General features: G+C 38.5%; 5 protein-coding genes and 1 non-coding gene across 6 annotated transcripts; 3 read left to right on the top strand and 3 right to left on the bottom strand.

Moving 5' to 3' along the window:
• Nucleotides 1-319: 319 nt before the first annotated feature.
• Nucleotides 320-2,684, bottom strand: LOC122031172 (ubiquitin-60S ribosomal protein L40). Its single transcript, XM_042590303.1, has 5 exons — nucleotides 2,527-2,684; nucleotides 2,323-2,409; nucleotides 2,151-2,253; nucleotides 777-843; nucleotides 320-612 (listed from the first exon to the last, which is right to left on the bottom strand). The coding sequence occupies exons 1-5, from the start codon at nucleotides 2,627-2,629 to the stop codon at nucleotides 586-588; spliced, it is 387 nt and encodes a 128-aa protein (XP_042446237.1). The 5' UTR covers nucleotides 2,630-2,684; the 3' UTR covers nucleotides 320-585.
• Nucleotides 1,052-1,147, bottom strand: LOC122033219. Its single transcript, XR_006126458.1, has one exon. It is a non-coding gene; the product is annotated as a small nucleolar RNA Z266 (small nucleolar RNA).
• A 1,707-nt stretch (nucleotides 2,685-4,391) lies between the features above and the next one.
• Nucleotides 4,392-5,198, bottom strand: LOC122031438. The gene has a single exon (XM_042590555.1). The coding sequence runs from the start codon at nucleotides 5,196-5,198 to the stop codon at nucleotides 4,392-4,394; it is 807 nt and encodes a 268-aa protein (XP_042446489.1).
• A 118-nt stretch (nucleotides 5,199-5,316) lies between these two features.
• Nucleotides 5,317-8,278, top strand: LOC122031439 (serine/threonine-protein kinase ATG1t-like). Its single transcript, XM_042590557.1, has 10 exons — nucleotides 5,317-5,342; nucleotides 5,534-5,822; nucleotides 5,868-5,882; nucleotides 7,184-7,301; nucleotides 7,399-7,457; nucleotides 7,533-7,597; nucleotides 7,684-7,777; nucleotides 7,839-7,919; nucleotides 7,998-8,126; nucleotides 8,207-8,278. The coding sequence occupies exons 1-10, from the start codon at nucleotides 5,317-5,319 to the stop codon at nucleotides 8,276-8,278; spliced, it is 948 nt and encodes a 315-aa protein (XP_042446491.1).
• Nucleotides 7,817-10,308, top strand: LOC122031171 (protein ROH1-like). The gene is made up of 3 exons (XM_042590302.1): nucleotides 7,817-7,919; nucleotides 7,998-8,109; nucleotides 8,207-10,308. The coding sequence occupies exon 3, from the start codon at nucleotides 8,890-8,892 to the stop codon at nucleotides 10,135-10,137; it is 1,248 nt and encodes a 415-aa protein (XP_042446236.1). The 5' UTR covers nucleotides 7,817-7,919; nucleotides 7,998-8,109; nucleotides 8,207-8,889; the 3' UTR covers nucleotides 10,138-10,308.
• Nucleotides 10,309-10,747: 439 nt separating this feature from the next.
• LOC122032776 (phosphoribosylformylglycinamidine cyclo-ligase, chloroplastic/mitochondrial-like) lies at nucleotides 10,748-18,658 on the top strand. The gene is made up of 8 exons (XM_042592086.1): nucleotides 10,748-11,076; nucleotides 16,645-16,739; nucleotides 16,815-16,916; nucleotides 17,037-17,096; nucleotides 17,361-17,533; nucleotides 17,800-17,911; nucleotides 17,999-18,157; nucleotides 18,353-18,658. The coding sequence occupies exons 1-8, from the start codon at nucleotides 10,776-10,778 to the stop codon at nucleotides 18,521-18,523; spliced, it is 1,173 nt and encodes a 390-aa protein (XP_042448020.1). The 5' UTR covers nucleotides 10,748-10,775; the 3' UTR covers nucleotides 18,524-18,658.
• The last annotated feature ends 1,406 nt before the right edge of the window (nucleotides 18,659-20,064 follow it).

Genomic DNA, 20,064 nt, shown 5'->3' on the forward strand with positions numbered 1-20,064 from the left:
ACAACTATAAAGAGTTGATATAATAACTATAACCCCCAAAGCTTATTTGACGGATTTAACTTTACAAAATATAATCACAACTATGGCCCAAAACAATGATTAGAGCCTCCAATTTATAAGTATTTTTAATACAAAATAGGGAGTAGAATGTTTTTTTAATTTTTTTATTTTAGGAACATCTATATCTAGTCGAACGTCCTTTTAAACTTTTTTATTTTTATTTTTAAAGAAACACCTATTTGATACAATTTGTTATAAAAGGGCCGACTTATACGAAGAACAAAAGCATGTTATAGAACAATTTGTTTTAGAGTGCATGAGAAGATACAAGGGAAGACCCATTTCAATAGCTTCGAGCAGATAAAGGTACCAATTTTAAATCATCACAAGCCGAAGTAAACACAAAAATGGATGCTTTGTTGGAAAATGAAAGCCCAAACAGGGAACTCGAAGATTTAACTACATTCGAACACTAACAAATGTAGCAAGTGTTTATGGAAAAAAGAACAGAAATCAAATAGCCTTCCAGGAGAGTAATCATCAATGTGCCTCAGCATAAAAGAGAAACTCATGGAACCAACAAGCTTACTTGATCTTCTTCTTAGGCCTCAACTGCAAAATAGTTAACACAAAAGACTAATTCCAAAATAGATAAACACACGAATCTGGCTCGGTTACAAGAGGATCACAATGGATACAATCAGGATTGACAACAACAATCTACTGCATTTCAAAAATGGCATCAAAGCATACAAAAGAAATTGATGATTGGTTACCTGATTGCTATGGCCACACTTCTTTTTACGGCAATTAACAGCCCTTGGGTGCAGGCGAGCATAACACCTAACAGGCAGAAGAAATAGTTAAGACAGCCACTATTTAACAATGGCATCAAAAGTTTAGTTGAAAAAATTTGCAGCCAAGAGCATCTAACCAAAAGGATTGTGTTGTGCATGATGCTAAGCTTAATGACACCTTAGATCGAGGAAAAAGGAAATACTGATTGCATTGAAACGGAAAGTAGGCATTAACTCAGCATAGAATGCTAACTAGCAGGCAGGTCAGAAATTAATTATGCCTCAAAAGTTTAGCTCATTAGACAAACTTTCATTCACACATCTAATTGATTCATCACCCCTGCCACACCTAGTCTACACAGATTATCATACTTGGAAACAATAAAATGGAAGGTTTACCAACAGGAGAGCAAAATATGAGACACAGTAAAATTCTGAAAAAGACTATCAATCCATGGAACTGCATTATGAAACAGTAATAAAAAGTAAAAAATTTGAAGCTGAAGATGGCAAACCCAATAGAATAGTATAATATCGTTTTGCCTTATCTATCATTCTTAAGTATACTCCGTTGCTAAATTGATGCATATGTTCTACAGAACTACCACCACCAGATGATGTACAATGCAGATATCTATTTGAGACAGACCATCTTACTAGCTAATGGTTTGAGCTCATAAAAAACAAGAATGCACAAGATGATAAAGTCTAAACAATATATTAGCGCAGGAATGTGTTAGTAGAGGAATGTGTTACTACTAACACATAAAAATAATTTCAAATGCATGGTATGTTGGAATTTAACTATAAAACAAGACACAGAATCATAAAACAGGAGGGTGGGGGCCAACATTTGGATTTAGAACAAGCTTGAGATCAAGGGAAAATTTAAAAACCAATATTCTATCTCAAGTAAATATCATACGAGAAAATGGTGCTTGAGATGCCACGTTATTTTTACAATGGTCAGAAATATGTGCATTCTACATATTTCATTCAGGAGCCATATTTCGCATTTAAAAGGTAACATGTTCCACCTATGAAAACCAGCTTCCAATTGATAAAGGACAGCTGATGGAGTATAAGAGACTAGATCTACGGACCCGTGGCAGGCTCTACAGCATAATAAAGTACGGAGGCTCTAAGCCATAGTTCCATTTTACACTGACGGTTACTGTTGCTAACGGTAAACAAAACTCCAATCAAAACATGTATTCATCATCAATAAGAATCAAGGAATCAAAGTATCAATAAACAACTAAACGATACTGCACAATGAACAAAGAAGATATGCAACTTAAAAAGATAGTTTCTTCACAAAAAAAAAAAAAGGGAAGGCCGTTGGGTGCTTACTTTCTGCAGATCATCTTTTCCTGGTTGTACTTTCTGGCAAGAGCCATAAGAGAAGGCTCAATGATTCCACCCCTAAGTCTCAGCACCAGATGCAATGTCGACTCTAATAAAACCATTGAATTAACAGAGGAAACCCCAATAGAGCTCGGAGAAAAGAGAATCAAAATCGAACCTTTTTGAATGTTATAATCTGCTAGCGTTCGTCCATCCTCGAGCTGCTTCCCGGCAAAGATCAGCCTCTGCTGGTCAGGTGGAATACCTAAAAACGGACCAAAATGAGAAAATCAAATAAAATAAAGAAAAAGGAAACAAACAAGAAGCAACACGAAGATAAAAGAACAAAAAATATATAGGTTTATCGGAAAAGATGTATCACCTTCTTTGTCTTGGATCTTGGCCTTGACATTGTCGATTGTATCGCTGCTCTCGACCTCAAGAGTGATGGTTTTCCCCGTCAACGTCTTCACAAAGATCTGCATCCTCGCCGATATTAATTTCCTCACCTCTCCTCTCTTGTCTTCTCGGCGAACCAACTTATATAGTATTCATGTGAATCTAGGGTTTCCGTTCATCCATAAATTGACTAAATTACCCCTAATTTTTGGATCCTTCATATTATAATTTTGCTCTCTTGTTTGGAGAAATACTCCCCGGAACGACTGTCAAATGAAATTGAAAAGTCTGATAGGACACATTTTAGTGTACCCATGGTTCAAATTATGTAAGAAATGTCCATCATCAAATTATAATGCTCATTTTAATTTCACGTTGTATGATGGTCAGCGATAGCTCACTGCCCTCCTCCGCGTCCTCATGCCCTGTTTATTTGCAAGCGCAAACGAGAGAGGGAGAGAAAGAAATACGCATCCACTCTTTGTCAAAAAAAAAAAAAAAAAAAAAAAAAAAAAAAAGAATTATGTATAATTGTTTATTTTTTATATCCTTGAACGAACTTTCATTTTTTTCCTTGCAACTCGTAGCTTTGCTTCAATCTCTTGCAGCAGTGTTGCGAGATGCCTCGCGGATATCTTGCCCATTGAGTGTTGAGTGTAGATCCAATAATAAAATTATTATCATGTGCATGAGCAGAGCTTGCAATTGCATAGGCCCGGGGCAGCTGCCCACACTGGCCATTAGTTACTATTGCAATTATACTGTGCCAATTAAATAAATTTATAATTAATAAGAAATTAAAAGGATATGAAATAAAATTAATCTAATATAATAAAAGATATTTTTTTTGTCTTCATTTTGTAGAAAGCTTGCAAAGAAAAATAACATCTACTTGAACTCAAAGTCGGAGATATGGAGTAAACAAGTTTTAGACCACATCCAGGGCGAGAAAAGGTGGACTTTATCTAGTCTCCACAAGAATGATACAATGGTAAAGTCTGTAGCGGATTAAAATTAAAATATGAATGAACATTCTGAAGATCTTAATATATATAAATAAATTATGTCTCTATCTCCGAGATTAATTAGATTAATGTGGGGAAGCCTAAACACCTAGATTATCAAAAGTAAATAAAGTGAGCTTTATCTAGACTAAAAAGGCATCTACAAAGGATAGTGTAAAGCATCCAAACCGCTAGCTTGGAAAAGCTTGAATCCAGACCTAGATGGGGAACACCAAATTTTTTCATACCAAGGCAATCACCCCAAGGAAGAGAGCAAGGATACAATGACTTAAAACTGAATGCAGCGCTAAATTGTAGAAGCAAGTTGTCCATTAGTCGCAAAGGAAGGAAGCAGAGGGTGGAGGATGCTTCATGCTTAAGGCAAATATGACAGAGAAAGTAAAAGAAGCTTTGAAAGCCCTGAAACCCATGGAAGCTCTAGGCCAAATTAATCGGTTCCACACCGTACACCAAAATTTGGGAGGTGGATCGCAGATTCATCATGGAGTTCATGAGGAATCGCTTCAAGGATGAGAATAATCTTGGCGAGTTCAACAAAACCTTCTAGGCCGAAAACTATAATCACTCCCAAGTCTTTTCTAATGTTCCATACTCTCACAAAAATCATGATCAATCATGGCAAGTCTCATTCCAGAGAAGCAAGCATGGTGTTGGATCGATAGTGATTTGTTTTTTTTTTAAAAAAAAAAATCATTATTAATATCGAAAATGCCCTCAAGAACCCTAGATGAGTTTTTGCCCTCAAATTGCACAAGAATTATCAGACGGCAGACAAAGTAGAAAATATGAGTTTTTGCACGCAAGGAGAGGATGCTTAAACTGATCATCTCAGCAAATTACCAAGATGTTCAACCTGGCATTTCTTGGCCGGCCCGACCATCGACCCAGATCTGGCCGTCTTGTTCGCAGACGCTATTCTGATGTCCCCGCAGTAAACCCTAATCAAGGTGGTCCCACTCGTCCCCCACAGCCTCTTCTTGAACCAGATCCCCGACTCCACCAGCACCTGGAACACCATGCTATCGCCGCTCGCCCGGTCGTCGGACATCCCCGTCGCCACGTCGGTGCCTACGTAGTCTCCGGCCGCCACTAGAGTCGCCCGAAGCGTTGTGAAGTTTCCAGTGTCCTGGTCGAACGGAGGGAGCGTCGTCGCTGCGAGGATGTAGCCATCGTAGCCCACTTCCACGACGAGCGCTTCGTACCAGAATTTATTCTTCTTATTAGGGTTGGAGATGGAGAGGGCGATGTCGAAGGAGGACAACATCTTCGGATCGGCGTCGGATGGGGAGGATAGGTTGAAGGAGGAGACGGTGGCAGAGGATACAGAGAAGTCGGGGACGCGGGGGCGGAGGATGAACAAGAGGAGGAAGGTGATGGCGAAGATGACGAGGAAGGCGGCGGCCGTGGATAAAAAAATCCAACGGTAGATGGCGTTGCGGGAGGAAGGGGCGGGGCGGCCGTTGTAGCCGCCGCCGAAGGGGATGAAGTAGGGGTTGCGGTTGACATGCGTCGCGGCGGGGTAGGCGGTCACAGGCAATGAAAGGGGCGGCGCACCCGTGTTGGGAGCGGGATAGCCGATGATGGTGGCGGTGGCGATGGGCTTCGGGGGTTGGCTCGCCGTCGTCGCCATTAGAGAGGAGGCGGTGAGTTTTGCCGTTTCTGTTCGAAGCAGAAGAGTTAAAAACAAAAAACAGGTAAACATGTCGAGGAGCAAGAAAGATCGTGTCCTTTCCTTTTTTTTATATCGAATGGAGGCCGTCCGATGCAGTGGAAGGTATTAAAAAAAAATAGGATTACGTGGTCGACTTCTATGTTTTTCGTGAGTGGGAATTGGATCGATTTCATATTTCCAATCCTTATCCTTATTTATTATATTCATCCCCAAAGTCTAGTGATTCACTTTGACACATAATTGGGCCTCGGCCCATTTTGTGGCCTGCTTTATGTCTACTCTCACTCTCTCAGTTCTCAGCTGAGATTATTGAGAAAGATGGGGAAGGTGGGGACGACGACGGGGGTACCCGTGCCGGCCGCCATTGCTAGGGATTATGAGGTGATGGAGAGGCTGGCAGACGAGAGGTCTGCATCGACTTTGTGGCGAGCGGTGCAGCGGTCGAGTGGGCAGGCGGTGGTATTGAAGCAGGTAAAGCTCTCTGGGCTCAGCCGGAATCTGAGAGACTGCCTCGATTGCGAGCTGAGATTCCTGGCGAGCGTTAGACACCCAAATATCATCCGCCTGATCGACTCCATACAGGTCAATTTCTTCAACTTCTATTGATTTGTTTTGTTGTTTTGCCAGTGGCAGCCCGCCGAAGTAGGGTTTTGAAGCTTTTAGTTTGGGAAATAGAAAAACACCTTTTGCATAACAAAGTTAAGAGTTTTTGCTTCATGTAGTGATTTTGGAAGAGATAGAATATATTTTCTTTGGTAATTGACTAGCCATAGACTATGAACCAATTTGCTAGTGATAAAATCCCATAGACAATTGTCAACTGCGAATTTTAATGATATATGGCCATATATATACTATTTTTAATTATCAGAAAATGGATCTGAACAAATTTGCCTTCTGGATACAACTCAGGCTACCTTTGCTGCTCTAGTGTGATAGTTTGTTGGCATCTTGTAATTGTGCCACGCCGCCTAACTCGCTGAAGCTTATGAATGAATCCTGTTTGTCTTCAGTGGATACATGACCAAAGGAATTTCAGAACATGTTTCTTGAAGAAATGTGAGAACCGTGACCAAGCAACGGCTATTTGCCTTCTGTGAATTACTATTATCAACCAATATCAATATTGACTGAGCTAGTTAGTTGCTACTCATTAATTCGCATTTACAATTGACTCCTTTGTTGGTGTACCTTGTAAGTGAAGGATAAAAGTTTGATCCTCCAAATATATCTTTCCTTAAATTTGAGATCCTTAATATATGATTTAGAAATTATGGGTTAACTCGATATTATTAGTAGGTATGACTACTTGACTATCTTAACTAACAACTAGATATATTGCCCATATTATATGTGGGTTTTAGCCTCTATATTGATGCTTCGCAATGTGGTCATGCACAAAACTTCTCAGTACTTATTTGGAACATCAGCATGGAGAAGTATGGAATATCTGAGATGCTCAGTCTAAATTATAGGTGGTATTACCCATTCTAATGGTTATATAACAGAGAGATTTCCTGAAAATCTTATGCTACTGCTACTGGTAGAATTCAACATAGGTGTTGTTGGATTATCTTTCAAATTAGTTACAAATGCCAAATTTCTTCTGTAAAATTGTTTAGGAAATCAAACAATTTTTACTAGCAGATGAAGGAGATGGAATTATATGGTGGGAATATTGCCATGTTACTAGATAATCCCTACATGTTTTTCAATATTTCTCAGTATTATCTATAACTTGATAACTTCCAAAAAATAAGGAAGAGAGACGCAAAATAATGGAGCACATCAATGTGGCATTCCTGAACATCTCTATATGGAAATGAGTAACTAGATTTACTTTTGTTGGAATCATTGAAATGTTAGAAGGAACACGTACTTTAAATCCTTAATTTTATTTAATTTCACCAAATTGTTTGAAGTCTTTCTTAATACTATTTCAGGTCGAGGAATCCATATTTCTAATCATGGAATTCTGCCCTGGGGGAGATTTGGCCACTTTCATCAAGCACACTGGTCATCTTGATGAGGATACAACTATAAAATTCATGAAACAGCTAGGTATGTGGGTTTCTTAATAGACTAAACTGTCTGAAGAGGTGGTTCTTATAGTTGTGCCAACACTATGGAGGGACATTAGTATCTCCTCATATTGCAGGAGCTGGTTTGGAGGTGATGCATATTCACCACATCATTCATAGGGATTTGAAACCTGAGGTGCAGGATATTATATTCGTATTTATTTAGTTACTAGTTTCCTATTTTGCTCACAACTGAATTTATGATGAACAGAATATACTGCTCTCAGCTCCCAGTTCTGATGCTGTGCTAAAGATAGCTGATTTCGATCTGGCAAGGTACAATGACAAGAAACTAAGTGTTAATACAAACTATTTTTGCACAAAACAAGAATGCTTGTCCAATATCCAAGACTTTTGGACAGAGTTATTCATCCCGGTGAGTATGCCAACATGGTCTGTGGAACACCTTTCTACATGGCTCCAGAAGTCATGAAGTTCCAGAAATATGATAATAAGGTAAAGAAATCCAGATGCACCCCCTTTTTGATACAGAATTAACTTATTATTCTGGATGCAGGTTGATTTGTGGAGTGTCGGTGCAGTTTTTTTTGAACTTCTGAATGGTTTTCCACCTTTCTGTGGCAAAAACAATGTTCAGGTACCTTATTTCCGATAATATGCTTACCATTGTTAACTTGGATATTGCATTGTTATTTTTTTACACTCTATCTTTCAGCTTCTGCGAAATATAGAAGAGACGAATACACTTCCATTTTCGCAACAAATTCTCTCGAGCATACGTGTAGATTCCCTAGATCTATGTACTAGGCTGCTGCGCAAGAATCCTAGTGTGTCTTCGACTACTGTACTTTTATCATGAAAAGTGATGTTATACACCATTTTATGATATTCCCCTTATCTTTTTTTGTCTTGTTGTTTTTTCAGTGCAACGGATTTCCTTTGATGAGTTTTATCACCACAGTTTCTTTGGCTGATCCAAGCTCAAGATTGTTCTGAGATTAACTGACACAATGATAAGCTTGTATGGCCAATCAGAATGGTAAGCTTGATTCGCAAATTGGATCATATTCCGATCACATCATTCATGGAGGCATTTGCGCAGAATTTTGGTATGCGAAGAGTGTACGTATGATGTGTATAAATGCTTTTGTACCCGTAAGGATGTTATAAAAGAAAACAAGTAGTTTGTGGTCTGTAGACATACAAATGTGTTAACATAGTAATGAAGGTATTTTGATTGAATTGGATTACAGACCAAATATATTTGGTAGATTATACAAAACTGCCATGCTCGAAAGTTATCTCAGTCACTTATTACTAAATAATTGAAAATATGAATATAATATAATTATCCAGTCAACAAAGTGGACCTTGATATAACCATTAACCACCGTCCGTAATTCGACAGGATTGGGTCCGACCTCGTCTCCCAACCGGCCACGTGGCATCTCCTCCTTTTTCCTTTCTTTGTCGGTCTTGCGACACCGTTCCATTTACTGATCCGCTTTACGTTCCAGTTTTTATCCTCCGATATCTTCAAATCCACAGATTTCTCACCGGAGTCGAAGAATTGTCGAGAGAAATTGTTCCGGTTGGGTGACGCGACCATGCCGGCCACGGATTTCCAAGGTTCCTCCGTGCCCTTCGCTTCCATCGGCCGCTCCATCTTGAGCATCCGCCGCGACCAGGTCCACGGCGTCGACGGCCATCACCACGATTCCCCTGCCGGCGGGGCCTCCCATGACCTCGAACTCGAGGTGTTCCAAAAGCACGTGTCTGACCTCTTCCACGATCTATCTTCCGGCGGCGGTGCAGATGATTTGCTCTCCCTCTCTTGGGTCCGCAAGCTGCTCGACAGTTTCCTCATCTGCCAGGAAGAGTTCCGGGTGATCCTCTTCAGCTGCAGCAAGGGGCAGCAGCAGCAGGCTCACCTCGCCCGCCCTCCCCTCGACCGCTTCCTCTCCGACTTCTTTGACCGCGCCGTCAAGGCGCTCGACCTCTGCAACGCCGTCCGCGACGGCGTCGACCAGCTCCGCCTGTGGCGCCAGCACCTCGAGATCGCCCTCGCCGCACTCGACGGCGGTCAACCTCTCGGCGAGGGACAGGTTCGCCGCGCCCAGAAGGCCCTCGCCGACCTCTACATCCTCATGCTCGACGAGAAGGAGACCCCTTCCTCCGGAGGCGGCTCGATCCTCCTCTACCACCGCAACCGCTCCTTCGGCCGCTCTGTCAAGGAACCCCCACCGCAGCGCGGAGGCGGCGGGTCCGTCGCCTCGGCGGCCCACTTCCGCTACCTCACTTGGAGCGTCTCCCGGTCGTGGTCCGCCGCGCGGCAGCTCCAGGGGATCGGGAACAACCTCTACGCTCCGAGGGGCAACGAGGTCAGTTCGACCGGCGGCCTCGCCGTCCCCGTCTACACCATGAGCTCGGTGCTCTTCTTCGTGATGTGGTCGCTCGTGGCCGCCGTGCCGTGCCAGGACCGCGGTCTGCAGACCCACCCCTCGGTCCCCCGCAGCTTCCTGTGGGCGGCGCCGATGACGTCCATGCACGAGAAGATCTTCGAGGAATCAAAGAAGAAAGAGAGGAAGAACACGTCGGGGCTGTTGAAGGAGATCTACCAGATGGAGAAATGCAGCCGCCATTTGACGGAATTCCTGGACACGGTGGAGCTGCCGCTGGCGGAGGAGAAGGAGGTGGAGCTGAAGCAGGAGGTGCAAGAGTTGGCGGAGGTGTGCAACGCCATGAAGGAGAACTTAGATCCATTGGAGCGGCAGGTGAGGGAGGTCTTCCTCAGGATCGTGAGGAGCAGAACCGAAATCCTCGAGTTACTCAACAAATCCCACAATCCAGAGTGACTTCACACTGAAAGATGGAGAAAAATATATAATCAAAATTCAATTATATTTTATTTTACCTACTGCTTTCTATTTTCATGTCCATTATGTTTGCTTTTCTTTAGGACTGGTTGTTTTTATCTAAATTTTGTCAAAGATGTACAATTTTAAGGTATGAAGATTCAAGAACTAGTCCGTGAACTTTTGAATTTTTTTTGAAGACCATCTTGACCTACTTTCTCTGTCATACATTTGATCATCTTTCACTTGTCTGCCTCTTTTTCTTTCATGCCTAGTTACTTAGCAGCATGTCTCAACTACTGTCAAACATCTTATATGTGTTAATTAATTAGCTATTTTATTTGTATAAATAAACTATCATTTTCTGTATTAATGTCAATTATTTTATTAAAAAAATACAGCATTATATGTTTTTTTGTGGGCCCAAAACTAGCAAGGTACGATTGCTTTCTATAGCAAAGACGGATATTATTTTTATTTATATGAATATAATTATTTTTAAAAAAATAATAGTAATGTGTTTATTCTGAATTCTATTATATATATAATATTTTAAAAAAATCTTGAAAAATTTAAATTAAAATATATTTATTTATTTATTTTTGAAGAAGCCCTCTCTACTTGCCATTTCTTCTACCATGAGCGTGAGCTTCAGGTCGCCGGCGGAGCATTTGTTTCGCTGCACGGCCTCCGTAGGAAGGCCTTTGGCCTCGAAAACAGATGGATCAAGCACAGCCTGGCGGCCTCTTCGGCTTCCTACTCCGGCGGGATCGGCGAGAATGGGGCGAATGAGTATCTCGTGTTCAGGATCCGGGTCAGAGGTACGCGGGCTCACTTACAAAGATGCCGGTGTGGACATCGACGCTGGTTCAGAGCTGGTTCGGAGGATCGCCAAGATGGCGCCCGGAATCGGAGGGTTCGGCGGCCTTTATCCGTTAGGTAATTTCTATATCTCTTGGGCCTCGTTTGACATGAAAGTTCTATTTTCCGCGCGGTTTGATGGGATTTGGATAGTAATTAGTAATAACATCCTCTGTGTGGTACGGTGGGATTTGATAGGATTATTAATTCCATTTGGAGTGAGATGTCACATACCTCCGTACGAGAGATGAGATTTTTGCTCAGAATCCTCACTGCTCAAATATTCAACCACCGAAGTTTTGTTTTGGAGATCCAATTGTGTGTTTTCCAGCATAATATTTATCAAGGTTCTAAAATTCGCTAGGTGCTAATCTGACGGCAGACTAGCGCCTAACACCTAGACCGTCTAGGTGGAGACTAGGCGCCGCTAGGCGGATTCCTCGGTATCCCTTGATTTATGTGGACATATGCAAATATGAATGTTGTCAAGGTTATTACAGGCAATGGAGATCTAACTATGTCTTAAACTATCTCTTGAGATTACAAAAGTGCTAAATTCAATGAATGGCATGGATTAAATAAACAGTAAGTGCTAAAACAACTTTTGTCAAGATCAACTAGAATGAAATTTAACTGAATCATTCATTTAAATTTACAAGCAATTCTCAAGTAGTTCATATTCATTTAAATTCACAAGCAGTTCTCAAGCAATTCATATTCATTTAAATACCAAGCAGTTCACAAACATTTAAATTCCTTGGTATCCCTTGAATGGAGTGGATTTATGAATGTCATGAAAATATGAGATTAAATAAACAAATGTAGTTCACAAGCATAATACATTTCAGTAAGTGCTAAAACAGTAAGTACTAAATTCAGTGAATGACATGGATCAACTAGAGTGCATTTCATCGTTGTCATGTTAAGTGAAAGAAAAAATAAACTATAAGTGCTAAATTCACAAATACAGTTCACAAGCAAACATATTGTGAACCAGTCAGTGCAAAAATTCACAAATGCATTTCACAAAATTACATCATTGTGAACCACTAAGCAAAATATAATTGTCGAATAACATAAGTCATGCCTTAACAAAATGAGCTCAAAATTATACAACTAATAATATATTAATATCTCATAGACTCATATTTATTTTACTTCTTCTTCTCCATAATTTTCAATAATTTGTTCTTCATCGGACACAAAGTCAATATTATCATTGTGATCCTCCTCTTCTTCTTCGAATGCAAAATCATCTTCATGGAGTTCTCTCACTCTAGAACTTCTTGGGAGTTGTAGATTTTTATTTGCTCCACTTGCTTTATCAACCATTTGCCAAGTGCGCCCGGAACCTAGTTCAACTTCATCATCTTCACCACCATCCACAATCCGACTTTGTGCATTAGAAGCATCTTTTGCAAGAAGAACATCAACATTCCATTCTTTTTCTCTTTTTTGTTTGTTTAACAATCTAGCATAATTGGACAAATACTAGATTGTTCAACTTGATGACATCCAACCTATTTCTTTTGTTTATATGAATCTAAAAAATGAGAGTAAATATTATAGTTAGTAATATGAATATAAACTTTAAAAATTAATATTTTACATTTTTACTTTAATTAAAGACTTAAAGTTAAAAGCTTATCCCTTCAAATGCACTCCAATTTTTTTCACACCCAGATGAACTTGTAGTTAATGAGAGTATCCTCAATGCCACTCTTAGCAAGTTGGGAGTGTGAGCATCGTATGTACTCCACCATGCACATGGATTAAATGTATCATCCTTTTTTTCACATGCTTTTGCTGCCAATGCTTTTCCAAATAACCCAGTCTTCTCTCTATATTTTGCAAGCTCCTTGTTAATAGCTGTATCTTGTATATCAAACTCATTGGAATGCATAACTTCCATGCATTCAAATACCCCTGTCGCGACCTCCTCATAAAGAGCAATAAGACTATCTTTATAATAAAAATAGGGATTCAACAAAAAAAGCAGTGATATGTAGTGATGTATCAAGTCTATCCTTCATTTTTGACACAATAATCACTATAATAGGCTGATAGTTTGATTCCATGTTGTTTCACCTTGATATCTTCTTTAGCTTGAAGAAGCACCTCATATAGAAACCCCAAAGATGACTTTCTATCTCCATCTACCAATTGAAGAACTCCCACTTAAGAAGCAAATCTTTTCAAACAAAGTGTCACACCATTCCAAAAACTCATGCTCATCACAGTAGAGTAAGCTAATTTTCCTTTGTTTGTTTTTGACCATTTACATGTCTCCTATAAATCACTTGTAAACATGACCCTTAAACTAGATTTTTTTTTCAATTAAACTTTGCAATGTGAGGAAATTTGATGTGAACCTGTATGTCTCTCTTCTTCGTGAAACTTCTCATCAATGACAAAGTCTTATGATGAGCATAAATGAAAATGGTAAAAGACTTGGATTACTCAATTACCCTTTTATATCGTGGAAGCTTGCCAATACTTTCAAGTATGAGATTAACAGTATGAGTTGCACATGAACTCCAAAAAATTCCAGGTCACTTTTCTCTCATCAATTTAGCTGCAGTCATATTGTTTGTGATATTGTTTGTTACAATCTGAACAATATTCTGAGCTCCTACTTGTTCAACACATTTGTCAACATACTCAAAAATATGTTCAGCTGTATATGTCTCGTCTGAAGACTCCTTGGACTCTAAAAATGTAGGACCCGTCTTGCAATTAACACACAACTTTAAGATGCTTCTTCTTTTTTATCACTCCATGCATCGATCATGATCGAGCGCTCATTCTTTACCCATTCTTCTTCATGTTTCTTCAACAGTTGCTTTGTTCTTTTAACTTCAGTTTTCAGCAGTGGCTCCCTAAGTTGATATTGAGTTGGAGGCTTGAATCTTGGTCCAAATTGACCACTGCCTCCATTAGTTGCTTGAAGTTATCATTATCAACAACATTGAATGAGATTGCATTTTCATAAACTCATCTCCCAACATATTATTGAACTTGTTGAGTTCTCTCTTTGAAAAGAGCCTCATTTATATTTTTTTGACGAAGCACTTTACTCACACTTGAACCCACATTTTTTTGAGCAATTACTAATGTATATCTATCCATGGGGCCAAGTGCATGAGGTTTTTTAATTCCATCTATCCTTTCAATTTCAAGAACTTCTTCTTCATCTGGAGAAATAGCTATGTTGCACGGATACAGATACAAGTATCGTATTGGATACGACACGGATATGGCGATACGAAAAATTTTAAAAATATAAGACACGATACGGCTAGGATACGACGATTATTAAAAAATAAAAAATATTATATATATATATATATATCGTATTAAAAATTAAAAAATCCTAGAATAGAAAACTATGTTCATATTAGATCAACCATAATATCCGTTGCGAGCGACGGCGGGCTGTTGCGAGCAGCGATAGGCTTCTATGAGCAGCGCCGGGCTGCTGCTGGCTTCTGCTTCTGCTTCTGCTGGCTTCTGCGAGGGTTGCTGTTGAGCAGGCGACGCCGGGCTTCTGCGAGCAGCGGCGAGCTGCTGCTGGGTTCTGCGAGCAGCGGCGAGCTATTGCTGGGTTCTGCGAGCAGTGGTGCTGTGGCAGACTTCTGCGAGCAGCGGCAGACGACGAAGACGCTGGCGAACAGTGGAGAGCGTTGGCGGCGAAAGCGCAGGAGATGGTTGCGTGAAACAGTTCTGTCGCGATGGAAAAAAAGAATCGGTAGTGGGGAGAGTAAGTTACGGCTTTTTTCTGTTTGAATAAGTAGTCCTCGTAATTTTATTATTTTTCAATTTTACCCTCAAAATTTTTTTTTTTTTTTTTTACAATTGTGCCCAAACGTGTCCGGAAACGTGTCTCATCCGTGTCCTAGCCGTGTCTGACTGGTCAAACTTGTAAAAAGTCAATGACACGGTTTTTGCCGTGTCCGACACGCGTATTTGCGTGTCGTGTCCGTGTCCTTGTCCGACACCTCCAAAAAAATATTTTTTGGAGTGTCCGTACTACACTGAGAAATAGTTACCTCTAATCCCAATTTTGTTCTTCCATTAGTAATCAATTTTTTATCTACTATGTGGTTTAAGCATTTTGTTCAGAAAATATCTTCATAAACTGATCTTAGGATTCCTATTCTTGTACTAGTAATACTCGGTTTTTTCCATCTTCCCTCCCTTAAATTTGTATTTCTTTATATAATCAAAATTTGTTATTTTTTATTTGTTGCAACCAAGCAAAACTTACAGTGATTGTGTGAATTTTAATATATATATATATATATATATATAGTTTGGGCAAAATTTTCATATTTGACTTCGGGATCATTCTTTCTTTTGTATTTTTGGCTTGCTTTGTAATGTATAATGCTTTGAAGATTGTCAAGTGTTTTTTGTTATGATTTTGGACATCATGTTTGTTGATAACATTGTTTAAAATGTTTTGTAAATTTGTACTTTTCTATATGAATTGTATTAAGCATTTACTGTTTTACTCATTGTTAAATTAGTTAGTTTTGCATTATTATTATTATTATTAACTTTTGTAACCTGAATAAGCACAATAGAAATGATCGTCAATTTGGAGTTAGAAATCCTAGTTTTCAAGATATGATTTAGCGGCTATCATGGTTAAGTGGCTTTGAGTTTCTTGTATAGACTCCCTATCTTGGGATATTTAGATATAATCATGTGATTGTGTTTTCATTAAAGTATAATATTTATATATGTATTTATATATAATAAGACATGCCATATTTGTTATGAAACTTGGTTATGGCCTTTCATTGATAAAGGCCTAGGTTTTGTTCAAATATAAGCTAGTATGCTTAGATTAGCATCCGTGTGAAGTTTCTATCATGTGACCTTGTGGTCACAGATTCGAGCCATGGAAACAACCTTTTGCAGTGCAAAGGTTGTGTACAATATATCCAATGTGGTCCAACCCTACCCTGGGACCCATATTGGAGAAGCCTCATACACCAGGTTGTCCTTTATGCTTAGATTAGCATCCCAAGGATTGCCTAAGAGGAACTCTCATTTCTTTTATTAATCTACTTGGCGAATATAGTGACCTACCTAATTGGACTTTTGAATTATGTTTATGCTTGTATTCACTTTGGAGCACAAAGAAACTTTAATATATTTTTGTAGTTAAACATCTTCAATGTTTTTTATCCCATTAGTTGGACAGTTATAGTATGCCTGTGTTGATTGCTACTTTCTCCATCATTGCTTCATTTTGGCATGAGGCCTAATATGACTCAACCACCAAGGTGATTACTGACTTCTTATATATGGAAACTGCCCTTCATATTAGTCCATATATGGCTTGATTTGATGTTATATTTTTGCATTCCTACTTTCCTAGTCTCAGTAGCCTGGTTCTAGGCTAAACCAGGCTTATGGCCGTTTGTGTCTATGTATCCTTAGTGTATCCTTTTGTTCCCTTAACTATGTTCCTGTTAATCGCTGTAAAGAATAGGTTTGCTTTTAGATTTTTTTCACTGAGAAAATAGCAATAACCTTTATTAGATAAGGCATGTTTATAACCCAAGAAAACGCCATGCCTGGTAATCCCTTTGTGACACAAGCTGGCTTCTTATTCAGCCTCCATCTATTTTACAGGTGACTCCTACCTTGTCGCTGGCACTGATGGTGTTGGCACCAAACTGAAGCTTGCATTTGAGACTGGTATCCATGACACAATTGGGATTGATCTGGTAAAAAGCCATCATTGCTTGCTTGGTTCAATTACCATATATGTTAAGCTGACCTTGCATTATGCGTTTTGACAGGTGGCTATGAGTGTGAATGACATAGTTACTTCTGGAGCAAAACCATTGTTCTTCCTTGATTACTTTGCAACCAGTAATCTTGATGTTGACCTTGCTGAAAAGGTATTACCATCGATCATCAAAATTTTGAAATTTCTTTCCAGATTTTTTGAAATACTACAGTTTAACTTTTCTTGAACATAGCGTATTAGGAACTTTTGACATCTCTATGAATCTATGTAGGTGATAAAGGGAATTGTTCATGGATGTCAGCAATCTGATTGTGTCCTATTGGGAGGGGAGGTAATCCTTGCAAGACTGTCCTTGATCATTACCTTCTAGTTCAAAGTTAGTCCATGCACTTGATAACATAGTGATCATGCATTTTTCTTTAAAAAATACTTTATTTAGAATGTTGTTGTTTTGACTTGTTCAGACCATATCCTCTCCATATTTCGCCTTTGATCATTTCCAACTGAATATAATGGGAGAAACTGCTGTATCTTTTGGCACTGCCATCACTATTCTATTGGCAGTAAAAGGTCACAATTTCTTTTCTGTGTTCAGACTGCAGAGATGCCTGATTTCTACGCCAAAGGAGAATACGACTTGAGTGGATTTGCTGTTGGCATTGTTGAGAAAAATAAGGTCATCAATGGGAAGAGCATTGAGGCTGGAGACATTCTTATCGGTCTTCCAGCTAGTGGTGTGCACTCTAATGGCTTCTCTCTGGTCAGAAGGTTGGTAATCATATCATATTCTTGGCCTTCTTAATTTTTTAGAAACAATTAATTATCTAGATAAGAGGTGATCTTTTATTAGTGATGAGTTCTACCATCAGCCGGAGTGTCCATGTGTCAGAACTGATTAATGTACTCTCATATAGATGGCAGCTAACATTTACCTATGCAGCTGCTAATTACATCATCTAAATACAATAATGTTCAAGTTCTTGTGAAGTTCATCAATATAACTGAAAGTTGTTGACACCCCTATTGTTTCATAGGGTTCTGTCACAGAGTGGTCTTTCGTTAAATGACCAGCTTCAAAACAACAACGGCAAAAGCATCACATTAGGTGAAGCTTTAATGGCACCCACCGTCATCTATGTCAAGCAGGTTTATCCTAGAAATTGCTGTTCCTTTTTGTGCATTTTTAAGGCACCCAAACTTTGATTTCTCAAGTCTCTTGCGTATGTGATACAGGTGTTGGACATTCTCAGTGAGTGGGATGTAAAAGGAATAGCTCACATCACTGGAGGCGGGTTTACTGATAACATCCCAAGAGTATTTCCTTCCGGACTCGGAGCTAAAATTTTTACAGATTCTTGGGAGATTCCTGCTCTATTCAAATGGCTAAAAGAGGTAATAATAATGTTTTTACAAGCATTGTGCACGATAGTTATTCTCCATGCCCTTATCAATCAAAATAGTTAGATTCTGCTTCTACTTTCTTGTTGGATTTAACTTCATATCACATGTATAATATCTATTTACTTTTATCATTTAATATCAGATGCAAAAGTACTTGAGAAATTAACAATGTCTAATCGTGTTTAGGCTGGAGATATCGAGGACTCCGAGATGAGACGTACTTTTAACATGGGAATTGGCATGGTTCTTGTAGTGAGCAAGGATACGGCACCAGGAATTCTATTAGAATGCCAAGGTTCTTCTGGAGCTTATCGCATTGGGGAGGTCGTAGTTGGCGAAGGCGTCCAATATGTGTGACTCAAGAATGTCCTGGTTGTCATACTAATTTTGTTGTGAAATCACCAAGAATTTAGGAGAGACAGCGTAATTTGATAAATAAATGGGGATCTTTATTATACGTTTGTTTTTGTTGAATATATCTTGCCTTTGTTTTGAGATGTGCAATCAGATGGAATTGGCTGGTTCAAATTAGGACCGTAAATAGCTCAAATCGAGCTAAATTTTATGTTCTAGTTTATTTGAAAAAAACAACCAAGTTAATTAAGTCATATCAAATTTAAAATGAATTAAGTGGTTGAAATGGTTGTTTAAAATTGATTTGATTTTTTGTTCATGAGCTTATTCATTTATCGAGTTCATTTTTCATTTTATTTAATGACTTTGATATTATAAATTTATTTATTTGTTTTGAGAGTTTATTTGATTATTTATAAGATTTGATAATATGGTTTAGAACTTTTATTCTTGAATATTGTTTTAAATATTAATGAGTCAAATATATAAATTTATTTTTTATTTGATTGTTTTTATATCAAATGGATATAACTAAATTTTTATCAACTCAAGCTGCTCACATGATCAAAGTCAATTTATTCCGGTTAAATTAAATTAATTTATTCCGGTCAATTTATTTGATTATTGATTGTTTGATATTGTTTTATATCATTTAAATTAAATATCAAAGTCAATTTATTCCGGTTAAAATTGTAAAAAAAAATTCTGTCGTCTCAGAATTTTGACCTATTCATTCCTCTAAATCAATAAAGTTTTTTTTTTAATTTGTGGTTTTCTTTTTGCTTGTTTGGAAAAAATTCCGTGGGACAGATGGAAAATTTCCGTGAGTAGCCTAAGTTCGATGTTATCTGTTCATCAACTTTTTCTAAAAAAAAATATTAAAATTGGGATTAAAAATGAAAAATCTTAAAATTTTCTGATAGCATTGTACACATAAAATGTCTTATCTCATAGCATTGTACACATAAAATGTCTTATCTCCTTGAGAGAGAAAAAAAAATGAGAGCCCGTAGGCTTCTGTCACCGCCGACCTTGACAAGGGCAAGGTGGTAAAAGAATGTGGCTCCTCCAAACCCTGATTAGGAATAGATCTAGAATTTTAAATTTGAGAGCAGGATTGATGTGTCTCCTAGCTATAGGATGACTTGCTCTATGAAGACGTCATCACAGAGCAATGTGATTAGCCTTTCGCCCGACAACCCAAACTCTTCCTCTGCTGCTTGTTATTTCACATTTACTTCATCCGTCCATCACATACTACTAATAAACACATTACTTGATCTACTTTTTACACATTCACTCTCATTGGGTGTCAATTTGAATGGATCAAATTGAGCTCAGGTCAGATTGAATTTTTTTTTAAATCTCAACCCGAACTCAAATACAATCCAAAACTCCTAAACTTGAATCTAATCAATCCGACTAATCTGAACCTGACCCGAATAAACCAAATAACCTGTCAATTTTTTTTTTTACCATTTTTCTTATAATTCTATACTTTTATCTTAACACTCTAATATTATTATACTAATATTGATATTAAT

This window comes from Zingiber officinale, chromosome 11A (genome assembly GCF_018446385.1).
Source record: "Zingiber officinale cultivar Zhangliang chromosome 11A, Zo_v1.1, whole genome shotgun sequence".
In the NCBI taxonomy this organism is placed as follows: Eukaryota; Viridiplantae; Streptophyta; class Magnoliopsida; order Zingiberales; family Zingiberaceae; genus Zingiber; species Zingiber officinale.

Bases quoted from the DNA above. Each gene is read 5' to 3' on its own strand.
- LOC122031171 (XM_042590302.1), top strand. From the start codon at position 8,890: ATGCCGGCCACGGATTTCCAAGGTTCCTCCGTGCCCTTCGCTTCCATC.
- LOC122031438 (XM_042590555.1), bottom strand. From the start codon at position 5,198: ATGGCGACGACGGCGAGCCAACCCCCGAAGCCCATCGCCACCGCCACC.
- LOC122032776 (XM_042592086.1), top strand. From the start codon at position 10,776: ATGAGCGTGAGCTTCAGGTCGCCGGCGGAGCATTTGTTTCGCTGCACG. The intron at 16,917-17,036 runs GTATTACCATCG...GAATCTATGTAG, and splicing joins ATGTTGACCTTGCTGAAAAG to GTGATAAAGGGAATTGTTCA. The intron at 17,534-17,799 runs GTTGGTAATCAT...ATTGTTTCATAG, and splicing joins GGCTTCTCTCTGGTCAGAAG to GGTTCTGTCACAGAGTGGTC.
- LOC122031172 (XM_042590303.1), bottom strand. From the start codon at position 2,629: ATGCAGATCTTTGTGAAGACGTTGACGGGGAAAACCATCACTCTTGAG. The intron at 2,254-2,322 runs GTTCGATTTTGA...TGGTTTTATTAG, and splicing joins AGATTATAACATTCAAAAAG to AGTCGACATTGCATCTGGTG. The intron at 844-2,150 runs GTAAGCACCCAA...TCTGCCTGTTAG, and splicing joins GAAAAGATGATCTGCAGAAA to GTGTTATGCTCGCCTGCACC.
- LOC122031439 (XM_042590557.1), top strand. From the start codon at position 5,317: ATGGAGGCCGTCCGATGCAGTGGAAG. The intron at 7,598-7,683 runs GTACAATGACAA...ACTTTTGGACAG, and splicing joins GCTGATTTCGATCTGGCAAG to AGTTATTCATCCCGGTGAGT. The intron at 7,778-7,838 runs GTAAAGAAATCC...TTCTGGATGCAG, and splicing joins TCCAGAAATATGATAATAAG to GTTGATTTGTGGAGTGTCGG.